The sequence below is a fragment of the Dinoponera quadriceps genome, unplaced genomic scaffold (assembly GCF_001313825.1).
Source record: "Dinoponera quadriceps isolate SergipeBrazil2010 unplaced genomic scaffold, ASM131382v1 scaffold282, whole genome shotgun sequence".
Lineage (NCBI taxonomy): Eukaryota > Metazoa > Arthropoda > Insecta > Hymenoptera > Formicidae > Dinoponera > Dinoponera quadriceps.
This window is the reverse complement of record NW_014554377.1, coordinates 104,356-126,863: the sequence shown is the minus strand read 5'-3', so window position 1 is coordinate 126,863 and position 22,508 is coordinate 104,356. Positions and strand designations below refer to the sequence as shown.

General features: G+C 41.8%; 1 protein-coding gene across 2 annotated transcripts in view; it reads left to right on the top strand.

Annotated features, from left to right (window-relative positions):
- The first annotated feature begins 417 nt into the window (after nucleotides 1-417).
- LOC106747557 overlaps nucleotides 418-22,508 on the top strand; it is a 29,890-nt gene continuing 7,799 nt past the window's right edge. Inside the window, exon 1 of one of the 2 annotated variants that reach the window (XM_014625199.1) lies at nucleotides 418-610. In XM_014625199.1, the coding sequence (XP_014480685.1) occupies nucleotides 575-610 (36 nt within the window). In that variant the 5' untranslated portion in view covers nucleotides 418-574. Of the gene's footprint in view, nucleotides 611-8,561; nucleotides 9,184-22,508 lie in introns of those variants that run through there. The other variant, XM_014625190.1, reaches the window with a different exon arrangement.

The following is a 22,508-nucleotide window of genomic DNA, read 5'->3' as shown; positions in this document are numbered from 1 at the left end:
TAATTTCTGACAAATCACGCGTTGAATTCCCGATCGCTGGCGTCATCGCCTGCACCGATGTCACATCGACAACAACTTCAGCAATCAGCAACTTCGTAATTTCCGTGAAACATATACTACATACATGAAATTACATACCAGGCGAAACAGCACGTCTGAAATTCCGCGCCGCGCTTATTCGGAAAATAAGGAGAGACCGGTCGTGCCGAATTGCGCTTCCTCGGATCGGCAGCCGTTTGTTGATCTATCGAAGTCGTCGACGTCGGTGTCCACGACGGTGTCCGCGTCGTCGGACGACCGTAAAGGAAAATTGCGTGGGTCCGGCCTATACCCTGCCGATCACGGCGAGCCAAGGCCTCTTGGTTCGCTTCACGTAGGCCGCAAGTGCGCGATCCGGCTTCGGCTCGTCGGCTGGCTCGGGTTCGATCAGTGATTGGGCACGATTAACCGCGGCAGGATCGCGTAATCTGCATCTCTCCCGAAAATTTGAAACTCGACCGACCGATCGACCGACCCGACTCTGCGCTCTATTCGTTTTTCGTCCGGCGTTGAAGTCTCTGAGCCGGCATCCAGGATGCGAAGGAAACTCGCGTCAGTCTTGCCGCTTGTGGTAAGTCCTGCTGTCCTCTCTTTCGTCATCGGAGATCATCATCGTCCACGTGATTTAAAATTCTAATTGTTGCTCCTTCTGAGAGGAGTCTAATATACTGTCTCTCTTTTTCTTTTTTTTCTTAAACTAAACGTTAACGTATATTACGTGTCTTTTAGTTGTACAAACGATACGCCGCACCGTTTCAACCGCGCTCGTAAGCGACACTATTCTTTTATATCACGTTGCCTTTCCGTCAAACCACTGTTATTCCGGTCCTTATCGTTTCTCTGATAGGAATTTAGAGGCCCTGTTTTGAAAAGTCTGCCGTTCGTGTTTTATTTTTGTGCTGTTTCATTTTCGTGACAACGTGCATTTGACAGATTGAGTATTTTATATTACACTATTGATATGTAATTAAAAATAACCATTTTGAAATTGCGATGTTTCTTCAATCGCAATTACGATATCTTTGATCATTTAGTTAGCTATATTCCAACATGTGTGTGACGCTTTTTCGTGCAGACAAATTACCAATTCAGACTCTTTAGTTATTTATTTAATTATTTGAATTTAAACTGTTTTACACGAACATAAACGATTTTCATTAATAACCGCGATAATTATCGCGTTTTCTCGTCAACAAGACACATTGGTCGACAAAATTTGTATCACAAATTATATATTTCTTGGATTAAAATTTTTTTCTAATTATGTTTATATGTTGAAACAGAAAATAACGATAAAAAATTATTTAGCTATAGTTCAAGAAATACAGGCTATATTTTAATTTTTGTAAATTAATAGCGTAAGATAGGCAAATAAAACAACAAAACATGTTTTTATTATAATTTTGTATTCTTACATTTCATATTATTAGAAAAATTAAAATTCCTTTCAAATGTTACATTATTAGACGTCTTTTAACGGTTTCAAAATAAAAAAATTTTACAATGAAAAAATAAAAATAGTCTCTATCTTTCCCTACAGATAATTAAAACACATGTCACATTTAGAAATTCTTACTAAAGATTGCTATACACATCATCTCGAAGTAAACAATTAGCTTTAAAGGAGATTATTTTGAAAATATTCCCTTTTTTCCGCACTATAACAATTTCAAATATCAAATTCCTTTTTAATCGTTGTTTATTATGTGATGGAAATTAAAACTAAGTTTTTATTTTAATTACTTTATTTGCACAGTAAGAAATTTTGTGTTACAAACGGTTCACTAAATTTTTGCGTTGCTTTAACATAAAAAGAATGTGTTAAAAAGTATAGAAATATAAATTAATTTATGATAATTTAATATGTTCAATTAAATTAACATGTTAAATTAACAATTAATTAAATTAATATATGTTGACAAAGTGAATATATTAATTTAACATTATATTTGTGTATTTTTTAACACATATATTATATTTTTAACACATTCCTTATGATAAAATAACGCAAAATTTCAGTGGACTGTTTTTAACACAAAACTTTTTACTGTGTGCGATCGACACCACAAGATTAACTAGAATTGGCAATTCAGATCCGGGATATGATTTTTGCGTTGACCGAAGAGTGTCATTTCCGGAAAGCCGCACACGTGAGTACCTCGCAAAAGAGATAAAGAACATTAATTTCATGTTACTCGAATTTTACATAACGACGATGCCCGCGACCCGATAAAGTAGATGAGACAAAAGACAAAACAAGGAAACGACGACGCGCGTGAAAATACCAGGGTGTCGACTGACGGATACGCGCAATGTCAGACGGTATCGCTCACATGCGTCGGAATTACGAGTGTATGATTTTATCATTTTCCTGGCGCGAGGCGGCGTATGCCGGTCGTGAGAATTCGGCTGTGCGTCCTTTCGCGATCCATCGCGTTACATCGCGTTGCATCGTGCGCCTAAAATCTAAAACCGCTTTATGCGCGTTTCATTGCATATTGCGTGCTCCACAAGTCACGTCTTGAATGACTCTTTTCATTGTTCATATACATACAAAGATAATTCGATTGACTCTGCTTCACTCGTGATAATTTTTCTACGGACATTTTTCTAAAAATTCATATTTCGCAGACTTTATTCAACACAGTAAGAAATTTCGTATTAAATAAGCAGTAATAATAATTTAGCATCTTTTAAATGTCCCAAACAGTCCACTCGAATTTTTGTGTTAATTCAACGCAAGATGGATATGTTGATAAATAATAGATATGTATATTATATTAAACGTTAACACAAAATTAATACATTAATCGATACTGAAGTATAAAATTGGAATTGTAATTTTAATATTTTTACACATTTCTTGTTGAATATCAATTCAACACAAGATATACATATGTTGATATAACATAAACACAATATATTAAATTAACGCATGGGTATGTTAAAAATTTATCACACAAGAACTTTAATAAAGATCGATTTTAACGCAAGTATAAAAAGTTTTCTCACGGCGATGGGCGATGGTAATTTAAGAGATACGAGCTAACTTCGAAAAGAATTCTCTATTAATCTTTAGAAAGTACCGATTGTGCGAGTATATCCTTGTCAGGACAACATTATCCTCCGGACAATGTCTATAGACGAGAGCTATTATTTACGAAACACTCCTTTCCAAACCCCTACAACCTTTACACTCCAATCTATCGCGGGGATTGCGAAAGTATGCGTACGAGTGTTGCGGTGCAATAATTTTCAGCGCGTCAAAGTGCCTCCCGAAATTTCATTATCAAAAATCGGCGTGTGTGCACACACACACGTACGCATACACGCACGCACACGCACGTCTCTATTCACTGGACGTCGTTTCTGCTCTCGGCTCGTAAAAGTGAAAGCGCCGCGTTGTAAGCGCGGCAAGCGAAGGAGAAAATACGCGCGCGGCGGACTCGCTCGAGCGTCAGATCGAAGGCGTAACGCGCGGGGCCGGGCTCGCCCGTCGTCTTCTACTCGCGAACAGGACGGCGAAGTGATCCCGATATCGATGACCCAGTGGAGCGCCTCGAACAACAACTCCGAGAGTTGGCCGGTTTGTCCGAGCGGACACGCACTTTGCTTTCTACACGCGGGAACTTCAGGTTCCAATTACGTACGGAAACACGCTCATTAACACGCCACTTTCGACCTGGACGTGTTTCTCGTGCGACTTCTCGGTCGTCAGCATCGTTGACACCGCGTTGAGTACCGCGGCGCTCGCCGGTGACCGGCGCTGAGATATTACCGTATCTCATTAAATTACATACAAAGCATTTAATTTCAATAATCAGAGCACATAATAGCATCCACTGAATTATTTGTACAGTCAATAAAGAGCCAATGAAGTGAGGCGGAAGATACAAGGTGTAGCCGGATCAAAGCATATCCTTGACATGACCGATTCCTTGGAACATTCTAAAATGAAAGTTCGAGTACGGAAATATCGAGGAAGGTCTTGATTCCTAGCGTCTAATATTCTAAGAATATTACTTAATATTAAATAATATTAAGATTAAAAGTGCTAAAATTATGTCGGAGCTGTATCTGACTTTAAATAAAGAGGAACATTTTTTGTCGGAAATACGAGCAGATCATAAAAGCAGTTGCGCGTTCTCAAATTGATTCGTCGAGTAAGTTTAAGAATAGCAACCTTTCGGCTAAAAATAGACTCGTGCGTGACTCGTCGTGAATGACGTCGCTGTGAAATATTTTTCCGGCCCGTTTGAAGAGCGCACGAAGAAACCAAAAAGGGTTCCGATCAAAGAACCAGTCTCCCCCCCCTTCCCTCTCTCTCACCCCCTCTCTCTCTCCCCCTCTCTCTCTCCCCTTTTGTCTTTTTTTCATTCTTCAGATCGCGGTTGCCGGGACACGAATGGGGCACTCCCACGCGCCTCGGACAATCGCGTGAATGATCTTGTTGTCACTCTCGGAGCGACTACCCGCCGGCGTACGACGTTCACAGAAGTAGGAAGCGGTGGCGAGGAGAATAGGGTGCCGCAGGGATTTTGATTCGACCGTTAACGAAAGGGAGAGAGAGAGAGAGAGAGAAACTATCGCTGTCGCGATGACGTACCACCCATGGCATCCCGTTGATCTTAGCCGTTGCGGATTAAAAAGAAGCAGAATTATTGCGTATCGTGACGCCTCTTATCAATCCCCGGTATCTCCGTCAGGTCTCGACTCTTTCTTCCGTCACTTCGTCCGACGCAATCCGACAACGGGCGCGGGCAAAGTTACGCGACGTGGGGCGGATTTGTGCGGATAAAACCGCGCGATCTCTCGCTGATGTAACGATTATTTCTCTCTGCGACTTAGTAGTTTGTCGCACCTTCGCGGAAACTTTTTCCCAGTGGTCTCTCTCTCTCTCTCTCTCTCTCTCTTTCTCACACTTCGAGTCTCTTTCCCGACTGCTGCGGGGGACAGAAGGAGGGGGGCTGCTCTCGCGCTTCTCGATTTCTCGCGATGTTTTATGAAGTTATAAATATATTTACGGTACATCGGAGGCGCGTCACGTATCGGGCGCGATTTTTCCCTGTCGTCGATCTCGTCGTCGCCATCGGCATCTCCGTCCATCGTGGAGACGCCGGTGCCGTTCACCGCGACTTTAGAAAAGCGAAGCCGTCGCCGCCGTGAAACTGGATTTCGCATCGGCGAATCTTTTTCAGCCCGCGATGGAAATTACTTATCTGGATCTCTCGCGGCAATGCTCGCGGATTAACGTTAATTTCACATCGCCGCGTGAACTTCGTTCACTTTACTTATCTCGCTCGCGCGACGACGACTTCCTCGTCTTGCAGTGGAGACTCTTGAGAGACCGTCTCTCTCATAAGCGTAAAGGCCGGCAAAAAGACGGTCCACGATCTACGGTTTTTATGAACTTCACGCGCTTTCTCGACCGAAACGTGCGAGCCGTCTGATATTTATTAACCGAAAAATCATGCCGCCGTCAATGCGGAGCTCTCATGACGAAGAGACCCTTAAGAATATATCGGCCTATAACTCGAAATAATGAAAAATTATGAAAAAATGATAAATTGATCTACATTGTATTTAAAAGTGATACCAAAAGTTTGACAGTGATTCAAAACCTGAGGTCAAAAGTTACTCCACTTTAAAGGAAGTTGTAAGATGAAACGAGTTTGATGAGAATTCATTGAAACTTGCACTGCGTATACATTGAAGTATTACCTAACTCATTATTCGTGCAATTAAAAGAAGATTGACCACTTGAAAGCTGAAAGATATTTGTAACCAAAGTTGAAATTTTTTATAAGCGTTTCTTGAAATTAGCGTACTATTTTAATTTTATTTCTATTTTTAACATCTTCCCAACTAAAAATAAAACTACTGTGTACAAACTACTGTGATATTAAAGACTAATATGCAGACATTATATAAATTTTGGAATTATTGGCCATCTTGTTTCGAAAATACAGCTGTGTAAAGTTTATTTATAGTAGTACTTGAAATATACATACATATGCAAATATTTAAATACCAATATATCTCTTTTTATTATCTATACATCTTCATTGGATCAAGTGATGCATAAATATAACGTTAATAAGAAAGATTAAAAAAAAATATTTTCGTATTTGTAATATTATGTATATATGTATGTCCACCTCAAACGTGACTGTCGTTCACACGCATCAATGCATGCAGAGGCGCATGTTGCAACACACGTCTTGCGATTAGTCACCGTTTATCAAGGCGTGCGCGCGAACTGACGATGCTGACGATGTGACGCTCGGGGAACGCAAGAGCTTTTAGCGCAAATGACGAATTCTTCCGGTGATTGGAAGCAGCGACGTCAGGTCAGCGTTTACGTTTCATCGGACGGTTGCCGGCGACACGAACGGCGATTACAGTACGATTGCTTGGCCTGAAGGTGACGCAAACACGTGAGATGACATAAAGCTCTGCAATGTTCCTTCCGGCTACCGTCGAGGTCCTGGAAATATGTTAGGGTATCGAGAATACAAACAGTGGGAATTCGGCGCGTGAAACGCGTCGCTGAAAGCAGCGCGCAGACGGAACTGACTTTTTCTGATTTTCTCAAAGAGCCTTATGTAAAAAAAGGAAAAATACATACGCTCTCTAGTCGGTTACGTAAATGTTATATTATACGAATATAACACGCATTCCCTCCGTAATTGTTGTTCGTTCGATTGTCGTGGAAGAGAGACATTCGCCGAGTATCTTCCATCGATTGTAACGTGTCTTCAATGTCTGCACGCTTGAGTTGCAATCGGCGTAATTACGATGCATTATTCACAGTGAACATTATCATTCGTGAGTGTAAGACACCGGAAAAGAAGTCGCGAAGCGAAATGTTAGCGGCGCGCCACTTTGTGCGAAAATTGCTTTTAATTCGCGATAAATTACCTCGAAGAATAAACACGCAGCTGGCCGCGGACCAAGTTGAAAAAATGACTTCCGGGAGATTCCTGTGTGTCAAACGCGAGCGAGCGTGTCGTATATACGTGCGTCACGCGCGCACACGGCGACCAGGTGCGTCAAGGTGCGAGACCGGCTTCTCATAATGCATCCTGAAGCTCCACCTCGATCTTTCGCATCACCGCTCACCGGAGGCAACCATAAATCTCGCGGCGCAATTTTCCCGTCGTTCATTTTCCTCGACGCGTTAACCCCGAGATCGCGTGCGATTTGCGCGAAATGCGATTCTAACAATGTCGATATGGGTATAAAACAGTTATCGCTCACGCGAGACGAAGTAAAACGCCGGTCTCGCGGTCAGGCCCGTGCGGTATCCTCAATGACACAATGTTGACAGTCGTAAGAGACGTATCGGTAAACGGCTGTTACTCCACGCAAGTTCTTTCAGGGGGAACCGAGAAACACCTCCCAGTATATCCTGCGTTTATTCTTCGTGTACGATCGAGTCCCCCACGTGGAAAATCTCACGTAGTTATTTCGCTTGTGTGAACTTAAAAAATCTCACGATGTTTATTCCGCTCGTACGAGAAACTTAGAAATCCAATGTAATTGTGCCGCTCGTACGAAAGAAAGTTTGAAAATCTCCAGTAATTATTCCGCTCGTACTCAAAATTGGAAAATCCTGCGTAATTATTCTGTTCGTACGAAATTTGAATATTTCACGTAATTATTCCTTGACTTCCGTGACAAAATTTGACTTGTTCCTTTTTTCGCTGATGCAACCTAACTTTTTTTCCGCGTACCATTATCTTGATGTGTAATTATTCCGCTCGTACGTAAAAACCGCGAAAGTATCTCACACAATTATTCCGCTCGTGCGAGATTTGAAGATCCAAGTTCGAGGCGAATCCGACCGGCACCGTTGCGCGATTGCACTGAGAGAAAAATATAGTTATATTTTCGGGGACATCTTTTTTCTAATTTTAACTGCAAAAATAGTAGTAACGACATGCACATAAAGTTATTATTATCTCTGACACAGTAATACTTACTCGAAAAATAATTTTCTCGACTATTTTTGCGGTTAAAATGGAAGGAGGACACTGTTGTCCTCGAAAATAACTGTATTTTTCTCTCAGTGTAGGAAGTTACCGTTTGCGTCGAGAATAGCGAGATACCGTAAAAGCCGGCCCCCCGGGGGCGCTTAGTCGCTAATGGGCAGTCATCGTCGAGAGAGGCGCCGGTAGCTTCCTTGGCCCGGTGATTATTCAACGGAAACACTCGACGGAAGAGGCTGCTTATATGGACCGATGCTCGGTGTCCCTTTTACGTCATCCCGATTCCGTTCGCAGACGTTCACGTGGGGCAACATGCAACTATTACACGCGCCGTGCGCGCTTAGTCTAAACGGATTCTCTCTCTCTCTCTCTCTCTTCCGCTCCGCGCGCTCTCCTCCGGAACACACGCGCCGCTCAAATGTGGAGTACTCGCGTGCGCGACGGTGGTGGGCGAGCGCGGTCTCGGTCGCCGGGAAAAACGGTCTCGGGCTCTCCTTACAGACGGAGGGGGATGGTAGTCGGCAGGGAAGGAGCGTAGATCCGTCGCGCGGATCTGAAAATGCTGAGAGACACCGCCGGTTCTCAGTCACGGTATCGCGTCCTCTCGGTCCGCTTCGACGACATCGACGTCGGTCGATGGGATCGTCGGCGTTACCCTCTTTTACCTCTACCTCCTTCTCCTTCTCCTCTTCCTCCTCCTCCTCTTCGTCTTCTTCTTCTGCTTCATCCTCCACCTCGGCGATTCTCTTCTCATCTCGATAGACGTCCCGCTCCTCCGCGAAAGTGCAGCCGCCGCCGCTCTTCCTCTTCTCTCGACGAAATTCGTAAATTCGCCGCGGCATCCCGCGAAGATTGACTCGGCCGATATTCATCTCAGGATATAGCCCTGTGCGAGTTCGAGCTTGCCACCGGTAGACCGGCCCCGGGAGAGGAGGTTTCTCTATGCGATCGCCGCCGGTGACTGTAATGCATGTAAACGAGCGGCTCTCGCTTGGGAAATAAGGGAACGTTTCGGCGACAACGCCGCCGCAGGACAACGGGAAGAGGGAAACCTGAGGAACGCTCACTGCAAGGTTGTTGCAGCGTTGTGCCTCGCGGCTACCTCGGCGTGACCATGATTTTGCGAACCTGTCTCTGCCTCAGCCTCCTCACGGTAGGATTTCTTACGGATTTCAAACGCTGCGGAAACTTGCGAATATATAACGAGTATCTGGGGGGAACCGGCATTCATAGTTGGATCTTACATTTAAGACCGTCTCAAGTTCATTCTTAGATGTTGTACGGCTTATTTTATTGGCTGCGAAATATTTGAAGATCAATTTAATACGGTCTTAAATATAACATTCGACTATGAATATCGCCCTAAGTATTAAGTGCATAAATCCAGTGCCTCTTTTTATGAAATTCGAATTAATTTGTACACCAACTATATTGAAAAAAGGATTTGGTAATAAGTACTAAAATTTGATGAATATTTTTGTCGACCAAATATTTGATTATTGCAACCAAATAATTCTGCCCTATATACTAAATATACAATATACTATTACTACAGTACTGTATACACAGTACGTGGAACTAAATTATTTGGTTGCAGTAATCAAATGTTTGGTCGGCAAATTTTAGTACTTATTGCCGGATCCTTCTTTCAGTGTATCATTAATTTTGAAGCGGCTCTGATATTAGCATTGAAACTGCTACCGGTGACATACCAAAATCGATGTCATCGACCCACCTGTGTGAACTTACATTCCATGCGATTTCGTGGGCGTTCAATTAATTGGCATTGACACTGAAATCTTACGATGACGCCGCTCTCCGAGATACTCCGTCGAGTGAGACACCGGATTCGCGAACTGACGACTGTGCGCGGTCTCTTGAGTCATCAAGTAGCAAGCGGCAAGTGAATCGTCAAAATACCGATGTGTAATCTCGCTATTTTCACGATTCGCGGATTAACTCCGTGAAACGACATTGACATTGGCACTGGAAATCCTCCCATGTCGGTTAGTTGCTCGCGGTCGAACTGAGACTTGATTATCATACGAATGTAAGCTCCCACTTAATCCGATGAATGCAGGTGGAGCTGAGTTAGACATGGTTATTGAAAACCTGGTAAAATTTGGCATATATACTAGAGGAAAATCACCAAAACCAACATGTCATTTTGTATTTAAGCCCTGTTGAAGATGTAAAATTAAAATTTATGCGCACGGAAGCAAATTAGTAACACTTCTCTACCTAAATACATGATAGTCTTACGAAAATTCTTACACATTTCCTTGCAAATAATTATTTTTTAAAACGTCGAAGATTGACGCTTCTAGAAAATAAATCCCAAAACCGATATACTTATAGGAAATTATCATAAAAGATAAAAATAAATTTTCCTCCGTTTTATCAACATTGAAAAAACAACTCCGTTAATGTAATTAGTTCAGAGACCAGATGCATCTCGATTGCGGGAACAGAAAGAGTAGAAGATTTCTATTCGCTTTATTGTTCCCATTTATCTCAACCGAGTTTTAACGCGGCTGAATGTTCACACGAACGTTCTCAGTCGCAGCTAACAGAGACATTATTTCGCCGAGTTTTCATATCTTGTCACCGAGTTTTCATCTGGATCCCATTCAGTCGCAGAAACTAAATATTTTTCCATCCTACATCTAAACGCAGCTCTTCTAATTTTTTCAAGCACGACCTCGCGCCTTTGCAGCTCGTTTCCGACGCGCGCGTGTGCAGCAGTTTCGCGCTGCAGAGCTCCAGCCTGAAAAATGCCGAAAACTGAAAGCGTCGAAGACACCGGCATTTACGAGAGAGCGGTGCGCGATACTTTACATATATTTAACGATGACGGTACGTTCGTTCGTGCGTTCGCTCGCTCGTTCATTCGCTCCCCCGCTCGTTTGCCCGCGCAATTACTCGCGAATCGGCTCGGCCGTTGATTGTTCGTTCGTCGAGCACCGATTTATCACGCCCGCGTTCGCGTCATCATCACGCTCATGCGAGATTTAAGCGCAGCTCGATGAAAACCTGACACCCGCCGGTGATTTGTGGAAGGCGCTCATGAAAGTCTCAACGTCGTCGTCGGGGATCCAACGCTCGTAAAAGAGAGGCGCGCACCGGCTGTCTCTACCTACTCCGGGAGAGTTCGACGCACGGGTGCGCGTACCGTGAAGATCGCGTGAACAGAAGTGTAACAGAACTGGACGCTCGTTCTCCCTTAATCTCTCTCTCTCTCTCTCTCTATCGATCATAGGTGATCTACGAATGAAAATACGCTTCTTTTTTTATCGGGTTCGCGTGGAATCAGCGGCGCCAGTCTTGCACTTAAAGTGACGTGACGATCGATTAATAACATTCGAGTCGGAAGATCGAGTAGCTTCGTTGCGCGTATGGCGCGCCAAACACGGCTGTCCCATTCCGGACATATCTACTCGCCCAACTGCGAGGTCCGCACTCGACGTCGACGCGAGAGAAACCGGAGGCTGAATTTATCGCACGAAACACATTAACATTATCCACACAAGCTGGGAGAACTATCTTCCTGGGAACAAGACTGGTGGTCGAGTGACAACTACTTTCCAAAGTGGAGAACAAGAACGACTTTTTCTCGGCGATTTACATCACGGATATTAATTGAAACTACTGTGCGAGAGAGAGAGAGAGAGGGAGAGAGAGAGATCTTAGATATTAACTGCACTATAATTAACTTGTTGAAGGCATCTTGTCTGATAATGATATCCGTTTCTCGCGCGCAACGATCTCAGATGCATCTATTCTGTCGCCTTTATTATTGTTAATTATTTATCACCGTATTAAAGTGCGATTACAAGTTACAATCGACCATAATAAGTTGTTATTAAAGATTAAATGATTAGAAGAGCACACAGAGAGAAACTCAAGAGCTTGAGATGCGCTTTTTAGAATTTGACGCATCGGTTATGTAATATCATTAACGACCAGATGGGCGAACAGCTATTAGCTATTAGCTTTTAGCTATTAACGTACGAATGGGATTAGAAGCAGACGCCGATCCATACGAATCGAATACGTGTGAATACACTGAAAAACAAATTTCTGCAAATTTAACAAATTTTATCGCATCCAAACAAATTTCATCTTTATGCTTCAAAGAAACTAATGTTTCGATCAAAAGCACAATTGTTCAACGAATATGTATCTTTATCTTAAATCAAAAATTTGTCTGAATGAAGAACGATTTTCTCATAAAGAAATTATTTGTTTCATTTTACATATTTATAGTGACCAAATAATATTTTATTTGGTCGAAAGATATTATTTTAAATAATAGCGTTCTTTCTGTTAAATGATAGTTTTTTTGAATAAAATTTTTACTCAAATGATATTTCGTATATGTTGTTTCCATGAAACAAATTTTACTCAAATAAATGGAAATACTAAATCTAAAAAAACTTTTTATTCCGTGTACTATCGTGAAAGCGACTTACATAACATGCTTTTAATGTCGAAGCAGTCGGTGTTCAGAATGTGTCACTTCTAACTTGGTGCGTGCGACGAGTCCGAGTTACGGAATCGATGACGAAGCGGGCCGTTCGAGAGGAATTAGAAAAGGATCGTGCCGCGTGCCCGTCGCAAATCCTCGCGCCGTAAACACGCGACGGCTGTTACGGCGCGAAGGCAATTAATATCGCGCGCTCCGAATATCAATTAAGCAGGCGCGCGTTCATGCGAAGGTTGCGCGTTCATGAAACACCGACGCTCCTCGAATGCCGAGCAACAAGATCGCGTGTTAGTCACACGCATACCAGACGACGTGCGGATAAGCGCGAGATGCCACCGATGATGCCGCGCCTTCGCAAACCGCGAGTGCGACACATAGTTTTCAGATGCTTCGCAGGCTTGACGTATTCATCTTATGAACAACGGCGCGCATTGTTGTTGCCGATAAGCGGATGTTGTTTCGATCGTTTCGGTTAATGTGTAGGAGTACGTGGGAGGTAATGAAAAACAGACAGCAATGAAAAGCAGAGATAAATATTTGATCTGATTCGAAGGAATTCAGAGACCGGCTTAAGTCTCCGAAACAATCGCTATGACTCTGTCTTTGTTTAATGACGTCAGGAGTGAGAAAACGCACGCCGACATATTTTTTATGTTATACTTTCAAATAAAAAGATGTATCCACGAAATAACATTTGTGATCGCGTTAGCAAACTTATAAAATTGGACGAATACTTGTTGACTATTTATTTATTGATTGTTCGAGTAAGAAAAAAAAGTGTTCATCAATTTTCACAAATGTGCTGAGTCGATCAAGACAATTTTGTGGATATATCTTTTTATTCGCCGTATTTTCATTACGCTAATTATTTAATTAATTACGCAAGATAATTTATCTGTATAATTACTATAGCTGAATCAGTTTTAGTGCTTTTCCTCTATGAATTTTCAAAATATAAAGCGGAAATTCGTGGAGTAAAAAGTAAAGAAGAAAGAAAGAGGAGGAGGATAAAGAATATCTGTCTCTCAGAGACGCACGTTAGTATTCTAGAGTTAATCTTAAATTAAGTCATTTGGTTAGATTAAAATTCTTATTTATAATTGAGCAATTCGAAAAGCGTTACGGTTGAATCTTGGGGATGATCACAATAACATCTGTTCGTATTCCGTACCAATACAGTCGATTATTCCAAATTGATTATTTTGAGTTCAGATTTAATCGAAAGTCCAAATTGACTATTTGGCAAATTTTCCTTGAATATATCTGTACGTTTTTCCCTTTCATATGTGCCGCGTGGTTGACGCAAAAAGTGTTACGCGTGCCGCGAGTTCTTTCGTATAAACATGCGCGATGAATTACGAGCGGGAAATGTGTCAATGCCGACTTAATTAGCCGAATCTGGAGAATGATCGAGCCGGGGAGGTCTCGTTAGCTTAGTTTTCTCTTATCTAAATTAATTACCCGCGCGCAATTAGCGCTTCCTTCTCATAAACACCGAATTCACTGCCGGCGCAAATCCAATGTCGCCAATCTCATAGCTTCATTATAATCCCCCGATTATATCACGCGATTAGAGGTACGTGGGAACCGCGGAGTGTGGGTGTTTTTAATGAGAGTGGAGCTCGCACGAGCGCGCGCGCGAGCGAGAGAGGATGGGGCGGCGGAGAGGAGAACGGAGGAAGCGAAGCGAAAGGAGCCTGTGCAAAGGCTCCTGTACAAAAGGAGGTGAAATCACCGTGACCGACGGGATCCCAACGGACAATGGTGGACGGCGCAATGATAATTTAACGGGTTAATCGCGCGGTTTGGCCGACCTCGTGCGGAATCGCCGGCCCAAAACGCCGACTTTCCTCGGCGAGGATGAAAATCGAGAGTCGCGCCGAGTCTCGGGAGCTGGCACGCACGCGGAATCCGCACCGTTCCTGGGAGAATCGCGCGCGCGCTATTATGCGATATGAATGAAATGAATTGAATTCGTGCCACTGTGCTGAGTATCCTCGATACATAACGTAATTTGCGTAGTCAATCTCTCTCTCTCTCTCTCTCTCTTTCTCCTTTCCCGATTGTTTATGTGATCCTAGTTGCACCTGTGAGGTCGCAATTATGCGCGGAATAACTCTTTCATTTTATCGTTATTCTCGCATTCGCGGATATATCAGATTACTTTCTCATGCCGGGCCTCCGTCGTAATGCATGTACATACGCGGCCGGGAGGAAGAGAGGAAGAGGAGGAGGAAGACGGAGAGGATCGTTTAGACTCCAATTAAATTCACTTTTATGGGAACGGCAGGCTTTAACCTTTACTTTGAAATTGCCCGGGGCGATAATGAATAACGCGTTACGTTGCGCGTTGTGTTCGCGAGTATTGCGCGCGAGTACGCATATTAATAACCTCCCTAGGGTTCTCTCTCCCGTGACGACTCGGCGTTCGTATAAAACCGGGTAACCTATTGATACCTTTCGCTTTTGACGACGAGCTGCCGCTGCCGACGTCGTTGAGGACGAGAGACTTCCGCTCGGCGAGAAATTAACAGTTGCTCGCGCGAACTGTAATTTCGACAGAGACGGACGGAGGAAGAGCATCTTCGCGACCTCTCTCTCTCTCTCTCTCTCGCGAACAAAAGCGACCGGAAAAGGAGAGGCCTCACCCACCCTGCGATGGTATAAGAACCGTGTATAAATTACGTCACATACAAGGCTCGCGCTTATCCTTTACGATCTTTTCACGTGCTGAAAAAAACCGTAAGCCGGCTATATCGGGCAAGATGGCGCGGAGATCTCAATCTACCGCTCGTTCTTGCGAATTCCAACAGGCGGAATGCAGAAGAAGGCAGCGTGCATGGATGTGCAATGAAATCGGGCCTGATAAAACCGTCGCGGAGTCCGGCGACCAAGTGTCGCTCTTGAGAAAGAAAGAGATAGAGAAAGAGAGAGAGAAATAGAGAGAGTTTCGCGTTACTAAAACGCGTTTAGACACTTGATCGCATCTTGCACACGCGAAAACAAAGTCGTTGGCGATCTTCTCGAGGATAGGAAGGTCCGTCCGTCCCGGCAGTTTCAAGGATGTCGACCCGGCGGTGGAGTCTGTGATTCCTGTAATAACGATACGGCCATTTTTCATGTCAAACTGCCTCGCAGCAATAACATTGTGAACCAGTTTCAAGGATACCGAAGCAATCTGCGAGCACAAACTCTCTTTCCTGGCGAAGAGGCGCAGCAACGCGAAGAATATTAAGGCACCACCATGTGTGATATATGGGGAAGGTCCAGGGTCAAGTGTGTATGTGTGGCGTACCTTGGCTACACCGCGTGTCCCGTAAAGCAAAGTCGCGCACTCGAGGGAATTTCAAGTGCAGCCTGTGAGCGTCGCTCGCGAGAGAGAAACTTAATCCCCTTCGTTCCGGTGCGAACAACATCTACGGATACTTGTTAATTTTGTTAATTGTATCCTGCTAATTTTACCTACCCAACCCGTATTATCTTTGTTCTGATAGTCTGTTCGCCGAAAAAAATTAATTCCAGCAGGAGATAGCGACTTCTTAATCTTCCGAATTTAACAGACATTTTAACAATTTGACGAAATCTACTAGATTCAGTCAAGTTATTCTTATGTCCTTTTTTCTCGTTTACTTTTCTCGAGTCTTTCATTGCGATAGAGTTATCTTCCGTTTCTTATATTGGGTTGGCAAATAAGTTCGTTCGGTTTTTTTGACTGGTATAAAATACAATTTATTTAATATACAAAATATATACTAATCAATAATGTATTGACCATTCTTTTCTATGACTTCTTGCCATCTTTTTACCAATTTCATAATCCCACATTCATAAAACGTCTGAGGTTTACCGGCAAAAAACTGATCCAGTTGCGTTTTAACAGCTTCATTATTAGCAAAGTTTTTCCCGTTCAAAGAATTTTGCAGCGACCGGAACAAATGATAATCAGAGGGTGCCGGTGAATAAGGAGGGTGAGGCAAAACATCCCAGCCAAGCCTTAACAATTTGTTCCGAGTAGTTAATGAAGTATGGGGTCTGGCATTGTCGTGGTGGAAGACGACTCCTTTTCGATTTGCCAATTCTGGACGTTTCGAACGTATTGCTTGATTCAATTTCGTTAATTGGGAGCAATATACAGTTGAATCGATCGTCCTGCCTGATGGTAAGAGCTCATAATAAATGATACCTTTATAATCCCACCACACTGAGAGCATAATTTTCTTCGGGTGCAATCCTGCCTTCGAGGTTGTTTGTGGTGGTTCACTGCTGCTTCCCCATGATCTTTTACGTACTACGTTATCGTAGACGATCCACTTTTCATCTCCCGTAACCAACCGCTTCAAAAATGGATCGTTTTCTTGGCGTTTCAGCAGCGCGTCGCAGATGGAAATGCGAGCGGTTAAGTTGGCCTCGGTCAATTCGTGCGGCACCCAAACATTGAGGCGAGAAACGTATCCCAACTGACGCAAATGGTTTTCTACACTTGTGTAGGATATATTAAGTGTCGTAGTAATCTTTCGTACTGTTTGCGATGGATTTTTGTCGACGGTATTCTTTATTACAGCTGAATCAATCTCTGCTGGACGACCAGAACGGGACGCGTCACTAACATCTAAAATCTCCAGAACACTAAAATCTCCAGAACGGAATTTGGCAAACCATTTTTGACACGTTTTGTTAAAGCATCGTCCCCATACACATTACAAATCTTCTTATGAGCTTCCGCAGCTCGTTTGCCTCTTTTGAAATAAAAAAGTAAAATATGGCGAAAATGGACGTTCTTTTCTTCCATATTTGCAACCGTGCAGTACGCACAATACTCTGGTATTAACCGGCGTATGTTTACAAATAGGTGGAACGTCGCTTTTCAGCTGCGCAAGCGCGTTGTGCGATAGCGCTGTGGAAAAGAGATAGCAGAACGAGTAAACCTACTCCGATTAAAAAACCGAACGAACTTATTTGCCAACCCAATATTTTTTCTTATTTTGTTATGTACACGGAAGAAAATTAGTATCAATTGCAGACTCATATTTTCACATATATAAGTAATAATATATAATCTTACATAAAGATAAAGTTTGCTTACACTAAGAAATTTTGTATAGCTCCACTAGAAATATCATATTCTTGTTATTCAGGAATAAATTTTATAAACAGAGAGTAAAAAATATTGGACAGAAAAAACGGTATCTTCAAATTGATACAATTCTTAGTTTGAAGATATCGTTCTTTCTATCCAATGATTCGTATTTTCAATTTACTTTTAATGATAAAAATGACCCTAAAAGTGGCTTAGAAACCACCTGTTCGATTTACTGAGAAGCCACATTTAAGGCATTTTTACCGATAAATTGAGTTAAGAATGAGTTAATACTTTTTCCTCTCAATTCATGAAAATTATTTATGAATAACAAGAATATAATATTTTCAGTACATTTCTTTATACAAGCAAGTTTATCTTTATATATAGGATTATATTTTCATTCATATATGAGAATATGAATGAATGAATGAATATTATTAACTTGAATTGATATTAACTAATGATATTAATTTTTTCCCATGTACACACTTACACACACAAATACAATTCCTGCAACTGAATAGGGATCAGTGAAAACGGTGATAAGAAATGCTGAAATCTGTGTCATCGCGACTGAGAACATTCGTGTGAAAATTCGGCCGCATTAAAACTCGAATGAGACAACTGAGAGCAATTGACTGAAGAAACCTCTCACAGATATCTTTATAACTGAGTTTTTGCTTGATTCCCGGGGCAACAGAAAATTCAGTTCACTTTTACCAACGTAATTATTAAGCGTACAAATTAATTCGGTGCCTTTGCATTTAATGTCCTATAACTCTGATTTAAATATAAATTTTTTTTCTGTCCTATGGTGATTTGAAAAAGTTAATCTTAAGCTTTAAGAAACACTATAATAGTTGACAGCCTAATAACCTCAGATGTAACCAATATAACCTCAGAAAACATTAATGTTGTTAAAAAAAAGCATGTGAGGTACTGCATCCTTCTTGCATTCCAAATTAATAAAAATGCTGCTCAATCTATCGAAATGATTTGTTCCGCTTCGGATGAAGGTGTTGTGATCCATAAAACTTGTAAAAAGATTTTTTACCAGCAATGGGACTAGTTAGATGATTCTGCTGCACGATGACGCGTGGTTACATATCGCGAAAGAGACGAAGGGATTTCATCAATACATTAGACTGGAAAATTTTTCTTTATGTGGTTTATTCGCCAGATTCAGCCCTATCGAAATACCACCTATTTTGATCGCTTCAGCATCATCTGGCGGATACACATTTTAAAACAGTTGACAAGGACTTGAGTCAAAGTTTTTTCCACGAGAGCATTCATCAGTTACCCGATATATGGAGTAAAGTCATTGAAAATAATGGAAATTATTTCGAACATCAAACTTGTACTTGACTTTATTTTCTGCTTTCTGCCAGCACGAAATAGCCTGATGCGTAATATCGATATGTCTGCCCTACGTTTGCTCGGTCCAGCATCTCTTAATATGGTCCGACGCAAGGCGGACACAGTTGGTCTTGGTCAATCCCACGCAAAATCCACGATAGAAGGGATAAGTATCTCTTACGTGACCACTGTGTGTGTTTGCGCGCAATGTTCCCCGTAGCGAGAGATACTACGGCGGAGGGCACTACGTTACGTTACTACACGGCGAGGTCGGCGGGATTGTCGTGTACTGCATTGTAACGTATATACAACGACTAAACAACGGAGGTAAGAAGTGGTCCACGAACTCGAGCGAATTGAGTTTATCGGACTTTCTACCTTTTTAAATCTTCCAAGGCGCGGGAAGACGCGCCTAATTATGATTCACGGGATACACGGTTCTCGGGTTTTTATGATATGACGATGGAAAGGACAGGAAGATCGAGACGCGAGGTTTCACGCGAGAATTCTATTTTAGCGTGAGCTTCGCCAATAAGTGCGCGATATATAAGCGATATCCGAGGTGCAATTTTGACCTTATATGTTAAACTTTTAATTCTGTGACACTACACACAGAAAGTTACCATTCTATTATTCTATGCTGGAAAAGCAATTACTCAGTTTTACCTTCCTTCTTTCAACTTTCTTTCTTATCTTTAAGGGCTAGCTTCACAACCTCCGGTTAATTTAATCCACTGATTGTTCCACTGGAATCAACCAGTCGTATTTGTCATTGAACACACTGAAAACAAAAATTGCCACGCTCAACTAAATATTTGCTAAGAACATTGAAATAGTTTATTTTATTTGAATTAAGTAAATATCACTTGAATGCAGCACACTGAAAGAAAAAAAAGCTGCGTTTAAGTAACACTTACTTAATCCAAATAAAACAAATTACTTCAATATTCCTTAGCAAATAATTGCTTGAACGCAATTTTTTTTTAGCACAGAACTGACCAGAAATAACCAGTCACGGTTGACACTTAATCAGTCGGTTAAGTTAATCGGAAGTTGCAAAACTGGCCGTTTTACAAAAAGGGTACCCAAGTAGAGTTAATATCAGTAAACATTAGATAACAGAAACATAAAGTATCAGTGTTATATTTCCACTCGGGCATATGCACATTGCTCGTCTCGTCTCGGTCTTTGATTGGTCGGTCTGACGATGCAAATATTAGCGCGACGCGCAGTGGAAGGTCGATCGATCGCGATTATTATCGCGTCGATCGTCATTGATCGTCAGTCGTCTCCTCCTCGTAACCAGAGATCACGTCTCCTTGCTACGTAACGCGCGCGCGCGAATTTTCCTCGCGTGAGAAATTATCCGAGCGGGAGGTCTCTTTCTTTATCACGTCGAAGCTGCTCTCGCTCTTGAGATGGCCATGAGCGCGATAAAAATCGTGCACGGTAGAACGAGCGTCGAACGTGTAAACGAGCAAGAACGCTCTTCTTCCGTGAACGCGACAATTCGTCGCGGAAAACCGCGGGATTTGTGCAATCGGCTTCTCTCGGCGATCGAAGCTCTTTCTCTCCGCGGGTGACTCGTATAAACGCGAGCGGGCGCGGCGACGACGAGGACGTTGGAATCCGCCTGTGTTATCAAACACGAGCGAGAGATCACCGGGCGAGATGAAGCGCGTCCTCCTCTCGAGCCGGCCACGAGAGCTGCCACGCTCCAAATGGAACGATCATCGTCCTCGGCTCGTAACGCGCCGTAAATGGAATGATTACGACCAGCCGACGGAGCGAAGTACGCGTTGCCGCGCCTACGACGCGCCGTATCTACTGCTAGGAAAAAAAACAAACGAAAAAGAAAATAAAACGGAGAGAGAAAAGCAGAGAAGAGTCACATGGTCCATGCTGACTAATCGTTCGCCCGAGGATCCCGACCGCGTAAATTACATTTATTAGAATTGAAATTGAACTCATTTTGATATTTTAACTCTTACATAGGGAAAATATGTACATATTATATGAATAAATTTTATATTTATTTAAAATATTTCACAAGTTTATATTTTCACAAATATATCACAAGTACGTCATAAGAGTATGAGTAAGAGTAAATGTTTAGTAGAGGAGAAGGTAATATTATGAATGTAGATATAATGGTCCCCCTTAATATCTCCGCTATTAAATAGTATATTCCAGCGATGATCACTTATGGAATCATCGTGTTTAATAGCCGGTTGTTACACAGTGGAGCTAATAACTCAATATAAAATAACCGGTACTTATTATAACGCATTTTCACTTCCGAGCATTTCGAAACGTTCTTAAGATACATTATAACGAAATACATAACACATTCGAAATGTGTAAAGTGAAATAAAATGTTAAATGACGAACAAAAGATTAAAGTATAATATTTATATATATATACTTATATATATATATATACTTGAATGACGAACAAAAGATTAAAGTATAATATTTATATATATATACTTATATATATATATATACTTGAATATTTTGTTCATCATTTAACATTTTATTTCTCTTTACACACTTCGACTTACATAAAGTTAAATAATAACACTTGCATTTTGCATTTACCACTTAACATTTTGCAATTGGCATTTTGTTAATTTAGTCGATACTGCGCATCGGCGCTCGTCGACGCAGCGTGTCGCCTCGCTTTTAACTCAAAAGGTTCGCTCGCGTACGCCCTATGCGAAACCTTAAACGGCTCGCCGAATGCATCTGGGACGACTCGCGATAGTGGCTGAACCAGCGCCTCTCACTTTCTTCATGCTTCGGCGACGGGTATCAGCTGGAATTGATAATTATACGAGCCGGTGATAGTAGCGAGCGCCGGACACACCAAGAGTGTGTGTTCCTTTCATCCGGCCTCCGAGTTTGGTGAAATTCTGAGAGACTGATGTACTTGCCTCTACCTCTTGGTGATATTACACGCGTTCCGAATGTTCGTACAACGACAGAACGATACGCCCGGGACAACACCTTGCACGCATTATGCTTTCAAATTGAAAGTGGACGTAGAAAGTATAATGAATCACCTTCCGCATATTCTTAATTTCTAATCGATCCTCTCCCCGCGCGTTCCCGTATGTTTAACCCGGGAATAGTCACCTTATTTTTTTGTAAACATTACTTGGGATCATTTAGACCCCAATTAAAAATCGTTACTATTAACAATATATAGCATATTATCGATTGTTCTGTGATTTATTATTATTTAGGGACATTATAAATGTAGATTTACTCACTATTTTTTTGAAAAAAATGAGAGAAAACCAAAAAAATATTTAAAAATTGGAATAAGCACATCAAGTGTCTTATTATGACAGTATTTCTAATAAGCGAAGATATCAATTTAAAAAACGTTGTTTTATTGCTCATTTTCGATGGAATAAGATATTTAAAGGTTCGTAAAGAATAATTATTAAAAAAGATTGAAAGAATCATTTTATAAGAATATAAAATAAGGCTAAATCTCCATCATACAAAGTTATTAGTATTGATTCAGGATTATAAAAGATGGTTT